At 36.5% G+C, this 21,910-nt stretch overlaps 1 protein-coding gene across 4 annotated transcripts in view; it reads right to left on the reverse strand.

Annotated features, from left to right (window-relative positions):
* FAM227B (family with sequence similarity 227 member B) overlaps positions 1-21,910 on the reverse strand; it is a 284,670-nt gene that overhangs the window by 231,262 nt on the left and 31,498 nt on the right. For all 4 annotated transcript variants that reach the window (XM_073995778.1, XM_073995777.1, XM_065547334.1 and 1 more), the window contains 2 exons: positions 20,690-20,788; positions 13,528-13,629 (listed from right to left, as the gene is read on the reverse strand). In XM_073995778.1, coding sequence (XP_073851879.1) covers positions 13,528-13,629; positions 20,690-20,788 — 201 coding nt within the window. The remainder of the gene's footprint in view (positions 1-13,527; positions 13,630-20,689; positions 20,789-21,910) is intronic.

A 21,910-nucleotide genomic window follows, 5' to 3' on the forward strand; every position in this document is an offset into this window, starting at 1 on the left:
AACTTCTGCTTTTTTCCCATTTGCTAAGTAGATTTTTCTCCATCCCTTTACTTTGAGCCTATGGGTATCACTGTATGTGAGATTGGTCTCTTGAAGACAGCATGCAGTTGGGTATTCTTTATTCGACTTGCCACTCTGACCCTTTTAATTGAGGCATTTAGCCCATTTACATTCAAGGTTATTATTGATACATGCAGATTTAATCCAGTCATTGTGTTTTTAGCTGGTTATATGCAGACTTCTTTATGTGATTACTTTATAATGTCGTTGGTTTAGTGGCCAATAAAAATCTTTCCTTTCCATATTTAGCACTCTCTTCAGGACCTCTTATAAAGCAGATTTGTTGGTAGTGAATTCCCTTAACATTTGCTTATCTGAAAAGGATCTTATTTCTCCTTCACTTACAAAGTTTAGTTTGGCTGGATATTAATTCTTGTTTGGAAATTCTTTTAAGAATGCTGAATATAGGCCGCCAATCTCTTCTGGGTCGTAGGGCTCTTGCTGGAAGGTCTGCTGGTAAATTGGTGAGGTTTCCTTTGTAGATGATTGCCTCTTCTCTCTAGCTGCCATTAATGTTTTTCTTTCATGTCAACCTTGGAGAATCTGATGACTATGTGTCTTGGAGATTGTCTTCTTGTATAGTGTTTTGTAGTTCTTCACATTTCCTGAATTTGAATGTTGGCCTCTCTAGCGAGGTTGGGTAATTTTTCATAAACAATATTCTGAAATGTTTTCCATACTGCTTGCTTTCTCTCCCTTTTTCAGGGATGTCAATGAGTCATAGATTTGGTGTCTTTACATAATCCCATATTTCTAGAAGGTTTTGTTCATTCATATTTATTGTTTTTTCTTTATATTTGTCTGACTGGTTGATTTTGGAGAATCAGTCTTTGAGCTGTGAAGAGTCTTTCCTCAGCTTGGTCTATTCTGCATTAATACTTGCAACTGTATTCTGAAATTCTTGAAGTGAGTTTTTCAGCTGTATCAGTGCTGCTTCTTTTTTAAAATGACCATTTTGTCTTTTACCACCTGTATAATTTTATTGCATTCCTTAGAATCCTTGGATTGAGTTTCAATGAATTCTTTTTCATCTGTATTCTAAATTCTATATTTAGAATTAGGTTATTATTGACATATGCAGATTTGACTGGCTCATCGAGTTTGGCAAGTGACCCGGGAACCATTTCATCCTGATTGAGAACCATTGCTGAAGAACTAGTATAGTTTTTTGGAGATAAGCAGTCTATCTTTTTGAGTTCCCAGAGTTCTCGCACTTACTCCTTATCATCTTTGTGACCTGATGTTTCTTCAATCTTTAAAGTTGCTTTCTTTGGATTTTTTTTTCTCTTATTTGATTTTGTCAGGGGGTTAATTGTGGTATAAGGTGGGTTCCGTTTATTGACTTTGTTTCTGAAAGAAATTAGAAAGCTATACAGCTCAGCCCAGCACTCCTGGGCAGGGTGCTCCAACTCTGGAGAGCTAGTATCTTGCCCCAGCTTTGCTCCCTGGCCCCTTGAGGTTAGAAACCTGCTGTGCTGGTGGGCCAAAGTGTTCTTGGGCCACAGGCCACAACACTCTGATGTGCGGTGCCAGCGAAAGCACTTCATCAGACAGGGGCCATTCTGCTGGAACTCTTGATGGCCAGGCACTGTTTGTCACTGCAAGAGCTTTCAGGTAGGCCCCCAGGAGGCAGCCCATTTGGTCACCCAATGACATACCGCAAGCAACCATGGACAGGCTGGACCAAAGGAGAGGCTGGTAGACAGGGGGCACTCAGGTAAGACTGGCCCATCTCCCAGGCAAGGATATCCTGCTCTGTTCAGGTCTGACAGTTCCCCTAAAACGAAAGTCTCCTAGGGCAGCATGGCAAGCCTTCAGATATGGGCATTCCTGTTGTGCTCCATCACAGACATTCCCGCACTAATCCCTCTGGCCTCTGCACAGGCTAGAGTTGTGCCCCAACATATCTCCAACCAGCTCTCCGTGCTAGCTCAAGTGTCCATAGGGGTCACTGGTCCTTTGTTGCCAGGATTCCAGAGGTCCCTGATGAGAGTGGGTTGCCCCTTGCCTGCTCACCTCACCTCTTCCCCAGGAGTCACTGGGGCCAGAAACAAGTCCCCATGCATGACAGCCCCATGCAGAGTTCCCATATTCCTCTCCCTCCATCCCAGCATGTGTGTTCTCTCTACATCCACTCTCAATGCCTTCCCTCTGATGACATGCTCAGAGTGCACCAGTCTTCCCAATATCCCAGTCCCTTGGTAGCAGATATTCCTCCTGGTTGCATCTAGTCAGCCACCTTAGAAATTATTATTTACTTTATGAAACATACATGCCTTTTTTTCTTATAACTTGCTTTTGGCCATTTTATTACTTCTTTGTACCTTTAATTGAGGGACATAAACAAGTAAGAGTTAAAAATCCAGTCAATCTGACAATGTTTTGTGAAAAAAACTTAATTCAGATAGAGAATAAAATTAACAATTAAGGCTTCATAATTATTCATTTCACTTAACTTTGCTGTTGCTATCCTCTTTTAGAAAGTCATGTATAAAGGAGTTTAAGATGGCGAAAGTCATGTATAAAGGAGTTTAAGATGGCAGAAGCAGCTAGTATACGCTGCTCTTATGGAGATGAAACAAACTGGTGAGTAAATACTAGTTCCTCAAGTGGATTGTCAAGGAGATGCGATGAAGATTCACCAAGGAAGCAACAGGACCAACAAAGAACAAAGAGGATTGAAGCCAGGCAGCTGCCCACCCAGAACTGATGTAGAGTTGGGGGAAGCTCCCTAATGCAGGGAAAGGTGAGTGAGTGAGAGTCCTGAGGGGATCTACACTTCTGTGATAGACCTTTGCAATCCCAGACATAAGAGATATTCCTGACCCCCAGGAGCCTCCAGATTGAGACAGAGAGCCACTTAGAGTCTTTGCAGAAGAATCATTCAAGCCCACCTGGAGCCCTACAGGCCTTGAATCCCTGAGTAGTGCAGTGCCATCTGCTGTAGCCCCAACAGAGGCTACAGCCATGGTGCAAAGAAGCAGCCAGAATGCCCCACTGCTCCTCAGTAGGCAATGCTTGCCAGCATGGGGTTCCAGCAGAGTGGTCCCACCCCTACCTGAACCTGGGTGGTCATGGCTCTGAGCTTCTCCAGGAAGTACCCAGGCTACAGACCATGTGACCACCTATCCCCACTGCTCCTCACCAGGCAGGGCTTGCTGACTTGGGCTCCTAATGTGGCAGCCCCAACTTTGCCTGAATACGGTGGGTGGTCACAGCTCTGCATTTCTCCAGGAAGCACCCAGACTGAAGACCGTGTGACCCCTACCCACACTGCTCCTTGCAAGGCAGGGCTTGTCAACTTGGGTTCCCAGTGCAGCAGCCCTGGATCCACCTAAACACTTGTTGTCCATCACAGGTCTGCATTTCTCTGACAAAACTCCAAAAGGTAACAAACAAGACTTAGCACCTTTGCATTGTTCTGACAGTGAAGTCCAGCACTGCTTGGGTAAGAGTGAAGTACAAGTGTGCCATGTGCCCCACAGCTGCCAGTCTCCACTGCCCCAGCTGAGGGATCTTCCCCTCCTCAGTGAAAGGCCCACTGCACAGCCAACCTCACCCTACTTGAACATTTCATCTGCAGTCCCGAGCCATTCTGAAAACCCAACTCCCACAGCTTTGTGATATTCCTTTTGGTTCCCCCCCCACCTAAGTGTTCTGCCTGCCCCTGGTTTCCATCATCTAAGCATTCTACCTGCCGCCACCTAAGAGTTTGGCCAGTGATCCAGGGACCAACCCGCCACTCTTCACCACAACCAGCATTTGAACTTTGTGTTCGCCTGATTTTGGCACAGCCCTTTCAGGACTCATACCCACTGTTCTGCAAGCCATCTAGGAGCCTGGGAATTACCTACCTATACCCTATCTACCCTGTTCCAACTCTACAGGCACTGGACCACTTCCCCGGGGCCTGAAGTCAGGTTGACCTATCCAGCCATCACCACCAGAACAAAAACTCACTCATGTGGGCCCAAAGGTGAAAACTGCCCCCCACCCACCCACTATTTACAAGCAGCAGCAGTACTGTTACACTGGCAAGTAGGTGAGCCATAAAACTGTCTGAAGAGGTTCAGAGATTAAATTATGCCCTGAAACCACTCCCACAGATAGTCACAAAATAGGCATTTATTGTGGCTCTCAACCTCATTGTAGTCCAGAGATAGACTAGAATATGAATCTAAACTAGGAGTCATGAACCCTGGAACAGTTTTGTAATAGGAAAACAGATCAAGTTCCTGCCTATGTGGGACAAGAAGCTGGTGCAGCCATCTCAACTCCCTGCAAGTCTTTAGTGCACTTCATAAGGAACTCCTCCCACTAATCCTCATCAGGGCAGGTGCCTGTGCTTGCCATTTGTGTATCTGTGGGAAAGCAAGGGGCTCCAGCTTGATGCAGCTGTGTCTCTCCAACCCCACAGAACAGAAAGCTTAGCTTACGGCACCAGGTACTCCAATGTCCAGTCCTTCACTTGAAACAACAGAGAGCATCTCAATAAACAAAGATCAGGTACATACCTACCTGCTTATGTTGCAACTGGCTCTCACCTGAAAGCACTATTGACCAACTTGTAGGTCAAACTGCACAGCTCAATATAAAACCATCCCACAGAAGTGCATAAAGAAATAGAAGCAAAGCCAAAACACCATAAGGCAATAGAGGCAAAGCCAAAAGACCCATCCACTCCTCCCCAGATGAGCAGGAACTAGCATAAGAATTCTGACACCATGGGCCGGGTGTGGTGGCTCACGCCTGTAATTCCTGCACTTTGGGAGGCTGAGGTGGGCAGATCACAAGGTCAAGAGTTCGAGACTAGCCTGACTAACATGGTGAAACCCCGTTTCTACTAAAAATACAAAAATTGGCAGGGTGTGGTGGCACATGCCTATAATCCCCGATACTCAGGAGGCTGAGGCAGGAGAATCACTTGACCCTGAAAGGTGGAGGTTGCAGTGAGCTGAGATTGTGTCACTGCAATCCAGCCTGGGTGACAGAATGAGACTCCAAGAATGTCTCCAAAAAAACAATTCTGACACCAAGAATATCTGAATGTTGCAACACCACCAAAGGATCACTCTAGTTCCTCCGCAATGGTTCCTGACCAAAAAAGAAACTCAGAAATGACAAGTAAGAATTTAAAGCATGGATTGCAAGGAAGCTCAATGAGATTCAAGAAAAGATTAAAAATCAACACAAAGAAACTTCTAAAGCAATCCAGGGAATGAAGGAAGAGCTAAACATCATGAAAAGAAATCAATTAGAGCACCGGAAATAAAAATCTCACTGAAGAAATTTCAAAATACCACTGAAAGTTTTATCAATAGTCTAGACGAAGCAGAAGAAACACTTTCAGAGCTTGAAGACCAGTATTTTGAACTAACCCAGTCAGACAAAAATAAAGAAAAAATAATAATAATAAAAAAATGAACAAAGTATCAAAAAATGGGATTATGTAAAGCAACCAAACGTATGAATTACTGGTATTTCTGAAAGAGAAGGAGAACAAGTTCACAACCTGGAAAACATATTTGAAAAAATAATTCAAGAAAAATTTCCTAATTTTGCTAGAGATATAGACATCCAGATTTAAGAAATCAAGAGAACACCTGCCAGATACCATACAAAATGAATATCATGAAGACATACAGTCACCAGAGTGTCTACGGCCAATGCTAATAAAAATATCTTACAGTCACCTAGAGAAAATGGTCAGATTATGTATGAAGGGAATCCCATCAGGCTTACAGCAGACTTCTCAGCAGAAACCTTTCAAGCCAGAATAGATTGGAGGTCTATTTTCAGCACTGTCAAAGAAAATGAATTCCCACCAAGAATTTCATATCCCACTAAACTAAGCTTCATAAGTAAAGGAGGAATAGAATATTTTTCAGACAAGCAATCACTAAGGTAATTCAGTACCACTATACCAGCCTTATAAGATATCATTAGGGGAGTTCTAAATGTAGAAACAAAAAAAAAGATGCCTACTAACACAAAATTAAACTGAAGTATATAACCCACATACACAATAAAGCAACTACATAATAGAAGATACAAAACAATAAGCTAAGAACTTCACAATAAAATCAAAATCTCACATATCAATACTTACTTTGAATGTATACGGTCTTAATGCCCCACTTAAAAGGAACAGAGTGGCAAGTTGACTTAAAAGACAAGACTCATCTATCTACTTTCCTCAAGAGACCCAACTCACATATAATGACACCTACAGCCTCAGGGTTGGAGAAAGATCTATCATGCAAAGGGAAAACAAAAAAAGAGCAAGAGTAGCTATTCTTATAAGATAAAACAGACATTTAACTCATAACAGTAAAAAAGGACAAAGAAGGCCCTACATAATGACAAAGGGTTCAATTCAACAAGAAGCCTTAACTTTCCTAAATATATACACATCCAATATTGAAGCACCCAGATTCATAAAACAAGTACTTATGGACCTATGAAAAGACTTAGCCACACAATATTAGTGGGAAACTTCAACACTCCATTGACAGCATTAGACAGATCATCAAGGCAGAAAACTGACACAGAAGTTCTGAACTAAATTCAACACTTGATCAGTTGGACCTAATAAATATCTAAAGAGCACTCCACCTATCAACTACAAATGTGCATTATTCTCATCTTCACATAGAACCTACTCTAAGTTCAACTACATACTCAGCTATAAAGCAGGTCTCAATAAATTCAAAAAAAGTTAAATAATACCACAGTGGAATAAAAACACAAATCAATATCAAGAAGATCTTTCAAAACCACAAAATTACATGAAAATTACACAACTTGCTCCTAAATGATTTTTGGGTAAACAACTAAGTTATGCAGAAATAAACAAAATATTTGGAATGAATGAAAACAGATACAACGTGCCCAAATTTCTGGTAAGGCAGCCAAAGCAATGTTAAGAGCAAAGTTTATGGCACTAAACACCTACATAGAGAAGTTACAAGGATCTCAAATTAACAGTATAACATTATACCTAAAGGAACTAGAAAAATTAGAACAATACAACCCCAAAGCTAGTAGAAGACAAGAAGTAACTAAAATCAGAGCAGGCCTTAATGAAGTTGAGACCCAGAAATCCAGACAAAGGATCATCCAAGTCAAAAGCTGATTCTTTGAGAGGATAAACAATGTCAATAGACTACTATCTAGATTAATAAAGAGAAAAAGAGAGAAGATACAAATAAACATGGTCAGAAATGACAAAGGAGATACTACAAACAATCCCACAAAAATACAATAGATTCTCAGAGACTATTATGAACTCTACACACACAAATTAGAAAATCTAGAATAAATAATAAATTCCTAGAAATATAAAACTTCTGATGACTGAACCAGGAAGAAATTGAAACCCTGAACAGACCAATATCAAATTCTGAAGTTGAATCAGTAATAATAACAATAATAATAATAATAATAATAAACCTATGTACCAAAAGGAACCCTGGACCAGATAGACTCATAGTACAATCTACCAGTTGAACAAAGAAGAGCTGGTACCAATCCTACTTAAACTATTCAAAGAAACTGAGGAACCTTAGCGGGGCTTCTCCTCACATATTCTACCAAACCAGCATCAGGGTTGGAGAAAGATCTACCATGCAAAGGGAAAACAAAAAAAGAGCAAGAGTAGCTATTCTTATAAGATAAAACAGACATTTAACTGATAACAGTAAAAAAGGATGAAGAAGGCCATACATAATGATAAAGTGTTCAATTCAAAAACTCTGATACCAAAATCTGGAAAAGACAAAAGGAAAAAAAAAAAACTATAGGCCAATATCCCTGATGAACACAGAAGCAAAATTTCTCAACAAAATTCTAGCCAACAAATACAGCAGTATATCAAAATGTGAATTCACCATGATCAAATAAGCTTTATTCCTGTGATGCAACATTGGCTCAATGTACACAAATCAACAAATGTGGTTCACCACATAAATAGAATTTTTTAAAAAAATGATCATCTCAACAGATGCAGAAAAAGCATTTGATAAAACTCAACATCGCTTCATGATAAAAATCCTCAAAAAAGTAGGCACTGAAGGAACATACCTCAAAATAATAAGAGCCATCCATGACAAACCCATAGCCAATATCATACTAAAAGGGCAAAGGCTGGGAGCATTCCCCATAAGAACTGAAAAAAAGCAAGGATGCCCACTCTCACCATTCCTAATTAACTAGTACTGGAAGTCCTAGCCAGAGCAATCAGGCAAGAAAAAGAAATAAAAGGTATACAAATAGTAAAAGAAGTCAAATTATCTCCCTTCACTAATGATATAATTGCATACCTAGAACATCCTAAAGACTCTGCCAAAAGGTCCCTAAGACTGATAAACAACTCCAGTACAGTTTCAGAATACAAAACCAATGTACAAAACTCAGTAGCATTTCTATACACCCATAATGTTAAAGCTGAGAGCCAAATCAAGAATGCAATTGTATTTACAAAAGCCAAAAATAAAATACCCAGGAATGCAGCTAACCAGGGAGGTGAAAGATCTCTACAAGGAGAACTACAAAACACTGCTCAAAGAAATCATAGGTGACACGAACAAATGGAAAAGCATTCCATACTTGTGGAATGGAAGAATCAACATTGTTAAAAATGGCCATACTGCCCAAAGCAATCCACAAATTTAATGCTATTCCTATCAAACTACCAATGCTATTTGTCACAGAAGTAGAAAAATCTATTCTAAAATTCATACTGAACCACAAATGAGCCCAAACAGCCAAAGCAATCCCAAGCGAAAAGAACAAATTTAGAGACATCACATTACCTGAGTTCTGACTATACTGTAAGGTTACAGTAACCAAAATAGGATGGTACTGGTTCAACAGCAGACACATATTCAAACAGAAAGGACAGAGAAGCCAGAAATAAAGCTGCACACTTATAAACATCTGATCTTCAACAAGTAGACAAAACAAGCAATCAGGAAAGGACTCTTTAGTCAATAAATGGTGCTGGGGTAACTGGCTAGCCATATGCTGAAGAATAAAACTGGACTCCTACCTATCACCATATACAAAGATTGACTCAAGATGGATTAAAGACAAATATAAGATGTAATACTATAAAAATCCTAGAAGAAAACCTAGGAAGTACCTTTCTGGACATTGGCCTTGGCAGACGTGACTAAGTCTGCAAAAGCAACTACAACAAAAACAGAAATTGACAAGCAGGATCTAATTAAACTAAAAAGCTTCTGCACAACGTAGGAAACTATCAACAGCATAAACAGGCAACCTACAGAATAGGAGAAAATATTCACAAACTAATTATCCAACAAAGACTCAATATCCAAAATCTATAAAGGAACTTAAGCAATTCAACAAAGAAGAAATAATCCCATTAAAAAGTGGATAAAGGAAATAGCCAATTCTCAAAGGAAGACATACACACAGCAAACAAACATATGAAAAAATGCTTAATATCACCAATCATTAGAGAAATGCAACTCAAAACCACAGCGACATACTATCTGACATCAGTCTGAGCATGCATTATTAAAGATTCAAAAACAATGGATGCTGGCAAGGCTGCAGAGAAAAAAAAATGCTCATGCACTGTTGATGTAAATGTTTATTAGTTCAGCCACTGTGGAAAACAGTTTAGAGATTTCTCAAACAACTTAAAAAACAGAACTACCATTAGACCCAGGAATCCCATAACGGCATGTTTACTCAAAGGAAAATAAGTCATTCTATCAAAAAGACACATGCACTTGTATGTTCATCATGGCACTATTCACAATAGCAAAGACATGGAATCAACCTAACTATCCATCAGTGGTGGACTGGATGAAGAAAACGTGGTACATAAACAACATTGAATACCATATAGCTATAAAAAGGAACAAAATCATGTCCTTTGCAGCAACATAGTTGCAGCTCCATTAATCTAAGCTAATTAACACAGAAACAGAAAACCAAATACCACATGTTCTCTAAGTGGGAGCTGAACATTGAATACATATGGACATAAAGATGAGAACAATAGACACTGGGGACTACTAGATAGGGGAGGGAGGTGTGGGGAGTGAGGGGTGAAAAACTCACTATGCTATGCTTACTACCTGAATGACAGGATCTTTCATACAATATACCCATGTAATGAACTGCATGTGCACTCCCTGAACCTAAAAGCAATTTTTGTAAATGATGCATATGAGCCATAACAATAAAAAGTACATTTTAAAGTAACTGTAGGTTGTTTGCATGAGTTTACATAGTGCAATCAGTATTATTTCAATATTAAAACCATAATCAGAGGCCACGGGTGCAGTAGTTCACACCTGTAATCCCAGCACTTTGGGAGGCTGAGGCAGGCGGAGCATGAGGTCAGGAGTTCGAGAACAGTGTGGCCAATATGGTGAAACCCTGTCTCTACTAAAAATACAAAAATTAGCTGGGGGTGGTGGTGGGCACCTGTAGTTCCAGCTACTCGGGAGGCTGAGGCAGAAGAATCGCTTGAACCTGGGAGGCAGACGTTTCAGTGAGCTGAGATTGCCCCACTGAACTCCCAGCCTGGGTGACACAGTAAGATTCCATCTCAAAAAAAAAAAAAAAAAAAAAGAAAAAAAAATCAGAAATCAACAAATAAAAGGGACTACCAGTATCTTGTTAGCTTTCAAATCCCTAAACTATTAAATTCCTCTCAGGGAGTGACTCAATATAGAAAAACACAATATTTTTACATTAAAGACAAATTGATACAACTATTTGCATACTCTGCATTCAGGTAAGTATTTATAATCACGCATTAAGGTCATCACTTTGTAAAATTTTAGAATTAGAAGGTCTCTTACAAGTCATTGTGATAGACTGAATATTGGTGCAAAATATATACATGTTCTAATCCCTGGAACCTGTAAATATTACCTTAAAAGGCAAAAGCATATCGCAAATGTGATAAAGATCTTCAGTGGGGGTTAAGATTAAAGATCTTAACTTAATCCCCACTTAAAAAAAGGAGATTATCCCATGGGCTCTAAATGTAATCACAAGTGTCCTTATAAGAGATCAGCCGAGGAAAATTTGACTATAGAAAATGAGAACGCAATTCAAAAATAGAAGCAGAGATTGGAGTGATACAACCATAAGCTAAGGAATACTGGCAACCACCAGAAGACAGAAGAGGCAAAGAATAGATTCTCCTCCGGGCCCTCTTAAAGACATTGGTCCTGCTGATGCCTTGATTTTAGCCCTGTAAGACTCATTTGGGGCTTCTGGCCTCCATAGCCAAGAAAATTAATTTCTATTGCTTTAAGCCACTAAATATATAATTTTTACAACATTAGTAGGAGACTAATACAGTCAATCTATTAGTGCTCAAATTTGCTGGTGACAGTATTCTTTTAAGATCTCCATCATTTTTCTCGGGAAGTGAAGGGAGAAAGGAAAAACTCTATAATATGTTGACATATTTAATTTTATTAAATGAGTCATGAGCATTTTTTTCTACCAGAAATGATCGCATATTCTATTTGTGATACATAAATTATACCAATGGTTAAAATTAAAATGCTGAATAAGGTGAATAAAGGGAACTTCTAAACATTTTCTATGAATATCCTGCTTTCAGGAGATGGAGATTAAGTGTCAAACTATTTGGAAAATATCTGAGAGAATATCATTGTGTGACATTGGAAGAAAGGAAAGTAAAAGCCATACAAAATATATTTAGGTTCAGATTAATTTGTGCTAAATAGTGGACCAGAAGATAGTTTTTGTTTTCTTTCTTAAATATTAACACATTTATCTTCCTTAGGAAATATAAATCAGATGCATTGATAGTAACAAAACCCTCACTTATTTGAATTAGTTAAAAATAATTGAAATTATGGTGAAAAAGAGATGAGATCCTGAAGGGAGGTGGCTCTCACATATAAATGCATGGACAGGGAGTTTTAAAGGAAGACAGTGCAAGTCAAGGAGTCTAATCATTAAGTACATCTTTTCTGTTCTCAAATGAGGCTTCGTGACTTAATCAAACAACTTCTCATTTCTTCTTAGAAAAAGTTACTGAAAATCAGAACCCAGAAAAAGTCAAATCATGGTTTGAGAGAGGTTGTAAGTATAAAATCTATCAAAAGACACATCCATCACAAGCAAGAATATTTGGATCATAAAAGCAGAAACAGAAACTAAAGAATGGGGGATACACAATGTTACCACCATTTTATTCTTTGTCCATATTTAAAAGCCTCTTATCCTTTTCTTAAGGACCCTGTATTAAAGCATGCTTGATTTCATAAAATCATGTAGGTGGACTAGGCACTCTCAGTAAATAGTTAAAATATAAAAACCGTAGAAGAATAGACTAACTGAAAGAATATGGGTAGCAGAAACAGGTGTTTTTGTGATCTTTAGACAATTTAATTGCAACATGCCTAATCATTAACTTTTTGCTGCAAATAAGTAAAAACCTGTCAGAACATCACTGTTTGATAAAAATTTAAGAATCACTGTCTTAAAATAATCAAGATCTAATTAACCTCTTCATTTGATACACAACCCAGCTGTCAACCTGAGAGATTGAGTGGCTTGCTGAAATCACCCAGGTAATCAGTAGCAAATTCTGGACACGAAGCCAAGTCTCCTTATTTCCAGTCTACTAATGGTAGTTTCTTTCTATCATACTTTACAAATGTGTTTGTGAGTAAGATAGGTCAAGATTAAATATAAATATTTGGCAAATTTGTGAATTTAGGCTTGTTTATATTTTCATCATGAAACACACTTACCTTTTTATTTTGGGTATGGCTTTCTCATGAAAACATTTACAAACTCCAAAGTATTTACTATGATTTCTGATTTATAAACTGCTAATGTAACAATGTATCTGAATATGGCTTGTGTTTTGAAATGCTAAGTAGTAAACTTAAAAATACTCAGTGAGATTCCTACCATCTTCATTTCACACTACCCAGGGACATTCCTTATTTGAGTCAATCCTATCCATCAGTTAGTACAATAACAGAAAAGCACGGCAAACATTTGATTCATAATTTTATGCATTGTACTTTACTGTAACAGGTGCTTAGTCCTTGGGCATAAAATAAACTTGCAAAGTCCTCCTAAATGGATCAAGATTCATTATAAAGTAAAAGTCATAAATAATTTTGTAGGTAAACAGAAAAAAGACAGGAACATACATAGAATGAGTCAATAGTTTTAAAATTATTACTATGCAAACAAAGTACCTGTAGTCACTAGGGAGATTAAGAAAGACCTTGATGCCAGAGAATACAATATTTTGAGGGGTTAATAAGAACATAACTTTTAAAATATTACTAGTACTCTACACCAGACAACTTTGCTTTCAAAAGTAACAAAATATATTCTCATACAGGTTTAAATAAAATAACTATTTTTTCTATTTCATTCACTTTAAAAATAATTAGCATAACTGTTAATTTCAATGTTTACCTGAAAGAATGCATCCTTTCGACTTAGAGGTATGCTCATGAAAAGTGTCACATAACTTTCTGAAATTCTATCGAATAAGCAATCTTGGTTTTCTCTGTCAGGCTTAAAAAAATGTGTGAAATTAAAGTCAATATTACAATTTAAAACTGGAATTTGTTTACATGATGACAGCAATTTTATTTATTTTTATGAGCAGATCAATTGGTATAGGAGAATCAGCATGGGTTTTGGCATAATGCAGACCCAAATTTTAACACTGGCTGTTTTGCATTAGCTGTATTACCCTGGGCAAGTTAATTAAGTCCCAGGTTTCTCATCTGTCAAATGTAGGTAATATATACTTATTTTAAAAGAGTGTAGTAAGATTAAATAAGAACAGGGATCATATTTTTGCAACTTTGTATTTCAAGGCCTTAGCACAGTACCTGACAACAAAAAGCATGCAAACATTTGATGAGTTAATTATCCTTGCATTCCAGGAATAAATCCCATTGGTTATGGTGTATAATCCTTTTAATATGCTGTTGCTTTTGATTTGCTGGTATTTTGTTGAGGATTTTTGTGTCAAAATTCATCATAAAAGATATTGGTAGTTTCTGTTATTTTTATTGTAGTGTCTTTCTTGGGCTTTAGTATCAGAGTAACACCTTCTAACTCACAGGTTGAGTTAGAAAGTGTTTCCTCTTCAACTTTTTGAAAGAGTTTCAGAAGGACTGGTGTTTATTCTTTAAATGTTGGTAGAATTCCCCAGTGATGCCATCTGGTACATCTGGTACAGGGCTTTTCTTTGATGGGAGGTTTTTGATTACTGATTCAATCTCCTTAATAGTTATAATGTTTAGATTGTCTATTTCTTTGTGATTCTATCTTGTTAAATTGTATGTTTCTAAGAATGTGTCCACTTCAACTACATTATTCCAATTTGTTGGCATATATTAGTTCACAGCACTTATAATCCTTTTTAACTCCATTAAACTGAAAATATTGTCCCCACTTTCATTTATAATTTTAGTAATTAGTCTTCCCTATTTTTTAATAGTCATTCCAGCTAAAGGTTTGTCCATTTTGTTCTTCTCAGAGACAGAACTCCTAGTTTGGTTAATTTTTTTCTGTTTTTCTATTCTTCACTTCATTTATCTCTGTTGCAATATTTATTATTTCCTTCCTTCTGTTAACTTAGGATTTAATTTGTTCTGTTTCCAGTTACTTAATATGTGAGATGGTGTGGTTGATTTCAGATCTTTCTTCTTTGATTTTTAATGTTTTATTAATTTTAATTTATAAATCATAATTGTATGTATAGGGTACAATGTATCATTTTGATATATGAATACAATGTGAAATGATTAAATCAAGCTCCTTAATGTATCCATTATCTCAGTTACTTATAATTTGTTGAGGTGAGACATTTAATATTTACTTTTAGCAATTTTGAAGTATATAATATAGTACTATTTACTGTAGTGACCACGTTGTGCAACAGGTCTCAAAGTTATTCCTCCTGTCTCACTGAAACTCTTTACCCTTTGAACATGTGCCCATTCCCAGCCTTCAGCTCAGCCTCTGTAACTACTGCTCTGCTCTCTACTTCTCTGAGTTCAACTTTTTTAGATTCCACATGTAAGTGAGATCATGTGATGTTTATCTTTATAAGCCTGGCTTATTCCACTTGGCAATACGTCCTCCAGGTTCATTCAGGCTGTCATGAATGTTAGGATTTCCTTTTTTAAGGCCCAAAAATATTCTACTGTGCATTTACACCACATTATCCATTCATTCATTGACAGACAATTAGGCTGATTTCCATGATGGACACTTAGGTTGATCTCCTGTCTTAGCTATTGCGCTGCAATGAATGTGGACAGAGAGATATCTATTTGACATATTGATTTCAATTCCTTTGGATGTATACCCAGAAGTGGGATTACTGGAGCATGTAGTAGTTCTATTTTTAGTTTTTGAGAAATCCATACTGTTTTCCATATTAGCTGTAGTAATTCACATTTCCAACTGTATACAAGTGTTTCCTTTTCTCCATATCCTCACCAAAAGTTGTTATCTTGCATCTTTTTTGATAATAGCCATGTGAGATAACATCTCATATATTAAACAGGTGTGTGAGATGACATCCCATTGTGGTTTTGGTTTGTATTTCCCTAATGATTAGTGATGTTGAGCATTTTTTCACATACTGTTCACATAGCTATTTTTATGTCTTCCTTTGAGAAGCATTTGATTAGAGCCTTTGCCCATTTTAAAAATTATATCAAATTATTTTTATCAAATTTGAAACATATTATTTACTGTGGTCACCATGCAGTATAACAGATCATTAAAACTTATTTCTCTGGTGTAACTGAAACTTTGTACCATTTGATCATCGCACCTTTCCCCATTTCTCCCACCCTCAGCCTCTGGTAACTACCTTTCTGCTCTCTGTTTCTATGAAATTGACTTTTTTAGACTCCACATGTGAGATCATACAGTATTTGTCTTTCTGTACCTGGCTTATTTCAGTTAGCAAAATATCCTCCAGTTCCATCTATGTTGTTGGAACTTACAGAATATCCTTGTTTTTAAAGGTCATATAGTAATCCATATAAACTATAAACCATATAAACTATATATACATAGTATATATATTTGTGAAATATATTTGTGATGGATTACTATATATATTTTAATATATATTATATATTATATATACCAAATATATATAGTATATATATATTTATATACCAAATCTTCTTTATCCATTCATCCATTGATGGACATTCAGGTTGCTTTCATGTCTTGGCTATGTGATTAATGCTAAAATGAACATGAAAGTGCAAATCTTTTCAACACAGGAATTTTAACTCCTTTGGATATAAACAGAAACGAGATTGCTGGATCTTACGGTGATTCTATTTTCAGTTTTTTTGTGGAAACTTCATACTATTTTCTAAAATGACTGTACTAATTTACTAATTTACTTTGTTTCTTTTAAAATCAGGTTGCTTTCCTGCTATTAAGTTGTTTAAATTGCTTATATATTTCAGACATTAACCCCTTATCAGATGTATGGTTTTCAAATGTTTTCTCCCATTCTACAGGTTCTCTCTTCAATCTATTGACTGTTTGCTTTGCTGTGAAGCTTTTTAGTTTTATGCAATTCCATTTGTCTATTTTTTGCTTTTGTTGCCTGTACGTTTGGCTTCATATTCAAAAAATCATTGTACAAACCAATGTCATGGAGCTTTTCCTGTTTTCTTCTAGTAGTTTTACAGTTTCAGATCTTATATTTAAGTCTTTAATTCATGCTGACTTGATTTTTGTAAATGGTGTGAAATAAGGGCTCAATTTCCTTCTTCTGCATGTGGATACTCAGTTATCCCAACAATAGTTATTGAAGACTGGCCATTCTCCATCATGTGTTCTTGGCACCTTTGTTGAAAACCAATTAATTGTAAATGTGTAGATTTATTTGGGGGCTCTCTTTTCTGTTCTATTGGTATATGTGTCTGTTTTTATGTCAATTCTCTGTTGTTGTTGTTTTTTACTACAATACTACAGCATTATAGTATATTTTTGAAGTTAGGTAGTCTGATACTTCAAGCTTTGTTCTTTTTGCTCAAGATTGCTCAGACTATTCAGGATTTTCTGTAGTTCCATATAAATTTTAGGACTGTTTTTTTCTATCTCTGTGAAAACACCACTGGAATTTTGTTAGTGATTGCATTGATTCTGTAGGTTGCTTTGGGTAGTAAAGACATTTTAATTAAACTAATTCTTTCCATCTATAAACACAGGATATCTTTCCATTTATTTGTGTCATCGTCAATTTCTTTTATCAGTGTTTTATGTTTCTAGTATACAGATTTCTCACCTCCTTGGTTAAGTTTAAATCTAAGTATTTTACTTTTTGTTATTACTATTGTAAACAGAATTGTTTTCTTGATTTCTTTTTTGTATAATTCATTGTAACTGTACAGAAATACTACTAATTTTTGAATGTTGATTTTGTATCCTGCAACTTAATTCATATAATATTTCAAACAGTTTTTTGGGGGAATCTTTAGGATTTTCTGTATATAAGATGTTATTACAAACAGAGATATTTCACTTCTTCCTTTTCTATTAGGATACTTTTATTTCTTTCTCTGGCCTAATTGCTATGGGTTTCTTATTTTTTAATGTAAGAATTTACAGCTATAAATTTCCCTCTTTGCATTGCCTGTGCTACATCTCATAAGTTTTCGTATGTTGTGTTTTTGTTTTCATTTATCTCAAGGTATTTTCTGACTTCCTTTTTGATTTCTTCTTTGACCCACTGGTTGTTCAGGAACAATAGGAACTCAATATATTAACGGGAGTATAAAATTGTATATTCACCTGGAAAAACAATGTGACATTTTCTCATTAAGCTGATCATTTTCATACCAAACAACCCCATAATTCCTTTCCTTCTTCATATGTCTTATACCTTCTGTTTGAGAGCTGGGCATCTTTCATAGGCCTGTAGAAACTGAGGTACATAATATTTATGCTTGGGAATAGGCATTCCTCTTCCTTTGCTAAGCCTTTAGGAGCTTGACTCAATTAAGTTAAGTAACGAGCTGTGTTTGGGTTTTGTTTCTTCTATGGTCACTCTCAGTGAAACAGAGGCTTCAGTCTGCTCTTGTGCTACCTCATTTTTAGAATTCTGGAATAACCAACTTTTGGCCTAATTGAGTTTCTTTGTCTTCTCTTTTTAATGTTATTAATTTTCTCTCTGGTCTTTATTATTTTATTTTCTTCTGCTTTCCATAGGTTTGGTTTTTTTTTTTTCTTTTTCCACTTTCTTAAGGTAGAAGCTGAACTTCCTCTTTTTGGAGAACTTCCTCTTTTTTCTAATGTAGGCATTTTAATTCTATGATTTTCTCTCTAAATACTGCTCTAGTTATATCTCACACATTTTAATCTGTTTTCATTTTCATTTAGTTCAAAAGAATTTCTGATTTCCTTACTGATTCCTGATTTGATCCATGGTTACTGAGAATTGTGTTCATTTCCAAATATTTGGGGATTTTTTAGATATCTGTTATTATTTTATAATATAATTCCATTTTGATCTGAAAATACTGTGTTTGACTTGAATTCTTATAAACTTATTAGGATATTTTCCTAGCTCAGAATATAGTTAATCTTAAATGTTTAATGTGGACTTGAGAAAAATGTGTATTCTGCTGTTATTGGGAGGTGCTATGATTTGAATGTGTCCCCCAAAGTTCATGTATTGAAAACTTGATCCCCAGTGCAGTGGTGTTGGGAGATGAGGCCTAATGGGAAGTGTTTGGGTCTTGGGGACATTACCCTCATGAACAGATTATGCCATTATCACAGAAGTGTGTTTGTTATCATAGGAGGGGCCCTCTTGCTTATTCCCTCTCTCATCTTCTACCTGCTGCCAAGGGATGATGCAGGAAAAAGGCCCTCACCACATGCTGGCCCCTCTATCTTGGACTTCCTAGCCTACTGTGAGTCAATTCATTCTGTCCATTATAAATCACCATTCTGTTATATTCTGTTATTGTAGCACAAAACCAACTAATACAGGAGAGATGTTTAATAAATGTCAATTATGTCAAGTTGCTTGAGAGTGTTGTTTAAGCCTTCTATATCATTCTTTTTTTTTTTTTTTTTTTTCCGAGACGGAGTCTCGCTCTGTCGCCCAGGTTGGAGTGCAGTGGCCGGATCTCAGCTCATTGCAAGCTCCGCCTCCTGGGTTTACGCCATTCTCCTGCCTCAGCCTCCCGAGTAGCTGGGACTACAGGCGCCCGCCACCTCGCCCGGCTAGTTTTTTGTGTTTTTTTTAGTAGAGACGGGGTTTCACCATGTTAGCCAGGATGGTCTCAATCTCCTGACCTCGTGATCCGCCCGTCTCGGCCTCCCAAAGTGCTGGGATTACAGGCTTGAGCCACCGCGCCCGGCCAAGCCTTCTATATCATTCTGTAACCTTACTAATTTTCTGTATATTCTACCAACTATTCAAAGAAGGGACTGAAGTCTCTATACGTATTGATTTGTGTATTTCTTTTTAAAGTATTACAAGTTTTTATTAAATGTGTTTTGAAGCATTTGTATTAGGTGCATAAATACTTGGAATTGTTAAGTCAGGTTGATGAGTTGACCACTTCAGCATTATAAAATTACTTTCTTTATCTGTGGTAACATTCTTTGCTTTGAAATCTACTTTATATGATGGGTTAAAAAAAAAAAAAACTGACTTTATAAGTTAAATGTCTTTATTTTATTGTTTTTTGGAGGGGAATGATGCACTTTCCAGGTACTTGTCTTTTTTGTAGTCAAGGTCCCAAGAGCTATTTTTTAGAACATTAAGGGTATTATAATATTATTACTGAAATTCTTCTAGTAAAACACAGTTTCATGTGCTGCTTATTTCTTCTCTTATTGATTCCCAGATACCACATCTGATATGGTTTGGCTGTCTCCCCAACCAAATCTCATCTTGAATTATAATCCCCACATGTTGAGGGAGGGATCTGATGGGAGGTGACTGGATCATGGGAATGGTTTTCCCCATGATATTCTCGTAATAGTGAGTTCTCATGAGATCTGTGGTTTAAAAAGTGTGGCACTTTCCCCTCCTTTTCTCTCTTTCCTGCCTCCCTGTGAAGAAGGTGCCTGCTTCCCTTTTGCCTTCCACCATGATTGTAAGTTTCGTGAGGCCTCCACAGCCATGTGGAAATGTGAGTCAATTAAATCTCTTTCCTTCATAAATTGCCCAGTCTTAGGTGGTTCTTTATAAGAGTGTGAAAACAGACTAATACACCTTCTTTATCTGTTCAATCCTAATCAGAATTCTCACCCTTCTAATTCTGGATCTTCTGATTAAAAATCTGACTTAGACTCTAATTATATAATATGTGATATATATTATGATATATGTAATATATGAAGTCTAATTTCAAAGATCCAGAATCTTTTGAAATCTATATTAAAGTTTTAACTCCTCTGAAAGAACTCTAGACTTCAAATAGGATTTCTAATGTGTGGAATGCTCAAAAACTCATCTCTGTAATTGCATCCAGAAAAGCATTTTTGTACTAGACTTATCTCTACTGAAAAATTAATTAAGCCAAAAATCAACTTAAAAAGAAATTTTTAAAAATCACTATACCCTGAACTTGTGGAGAAACCACCACCAAAAGGAGTCATGCAAAAGAGCAATGGAGGCTTCTGAGAGAAAATGAGTCTTCCAGATTTTAAAAACTCTTTCCTATGGAAAAAAACAAAAGAGAGATGCATGGAGATTAAAATATATTACAAAACATGTTAATGTAAATAGGCTTTATAAAGAGTATGCTTTCAATGCTTACAGATCAGCACTGTCCAACAGAAATTTAACACGAGCCACATACATGTTAAATTTTCTTGTAGTCACATTAAAAAAGTAAAGAGTGAAATTAATTTTAGTGACATTTTATTTAATCAAATATATTTAAAATATTTCAACACATAATTTTTATAAAAATTATTAAAATATTTTGCATTCCATTTTTGGTACTAGGCATTTGAAATATGGTATATATTTTTGATAGCATATCTCAACTTGAACAGTACATTTTCATCAGAAGTACTAGATTAATATTTAGACTTCATAGAATACATGTTTGTAATTTTGTTCCAAGCATAATTAAAAGCATTTTAATAACTAAATGAAATTTAGTTTTTAGATTTATATATAAAGTAGTTAAAAGAAATACAATAAAAAATTCAGCTCCTCATACTAGCCACATTTCATATGCTCAATAACCATATTTGGCTAGTAGATATTGAAAGGAAAACCAAGAACAGCAAACATGTAAGATTCATGCCATTATTTCCACCTTTTCCACTGAGGACAAATACAAACAATCATGGACTTCTATTCCAATAAGCCCCTATCCTGAGCCTGTCTAGTGTTCTTTCTAAGCAAACAATTAATCAAAATTGGATTAAATGGCAATGTATCCATTTAATCATGGATAATTTAATCATGGAGGGCAAAATGACCAGTTTTACCAGGTAACCATCTTATCCTCATTTTAGCCCTGGTATTCACTGGTTATTGATCTACTGACCTCCCAACACCTGCAGTTTCCCATCGTTTGGTTACCCTATAGGGATACTACCCAAAAATTCCCACAGACACTTGGAGACTCAAAAGAAACACCCAGAAGGGTTGTGAAGAAGGGCACTTACAACTTATTTCAGGATCAAAAATGATCAGGCTAAAACATCCTGAGCTGACAGAGCAGGAACAGACAAGAAGGAAAACACACCTGTTACGGTTACATGCCAAGCCAGTGTACACTAGCAACCTCAGGGTCCCAAAGCAGTAACACAGAGTTTAAAACAT

Source organism: Macaca fascicularis, chromosome 7 (assembly GCF_037993035.2).
Source record: "Macaca fascicularis isolate 582-1 chromosome 7, T2T-MFA8v1.1".
Taxonomy (NCBI): Eukaryota; Metazoa; Chordata; class Mammalia; order Primates; family Cercopithecidae; genus Macaca; species Macaca fascicularis.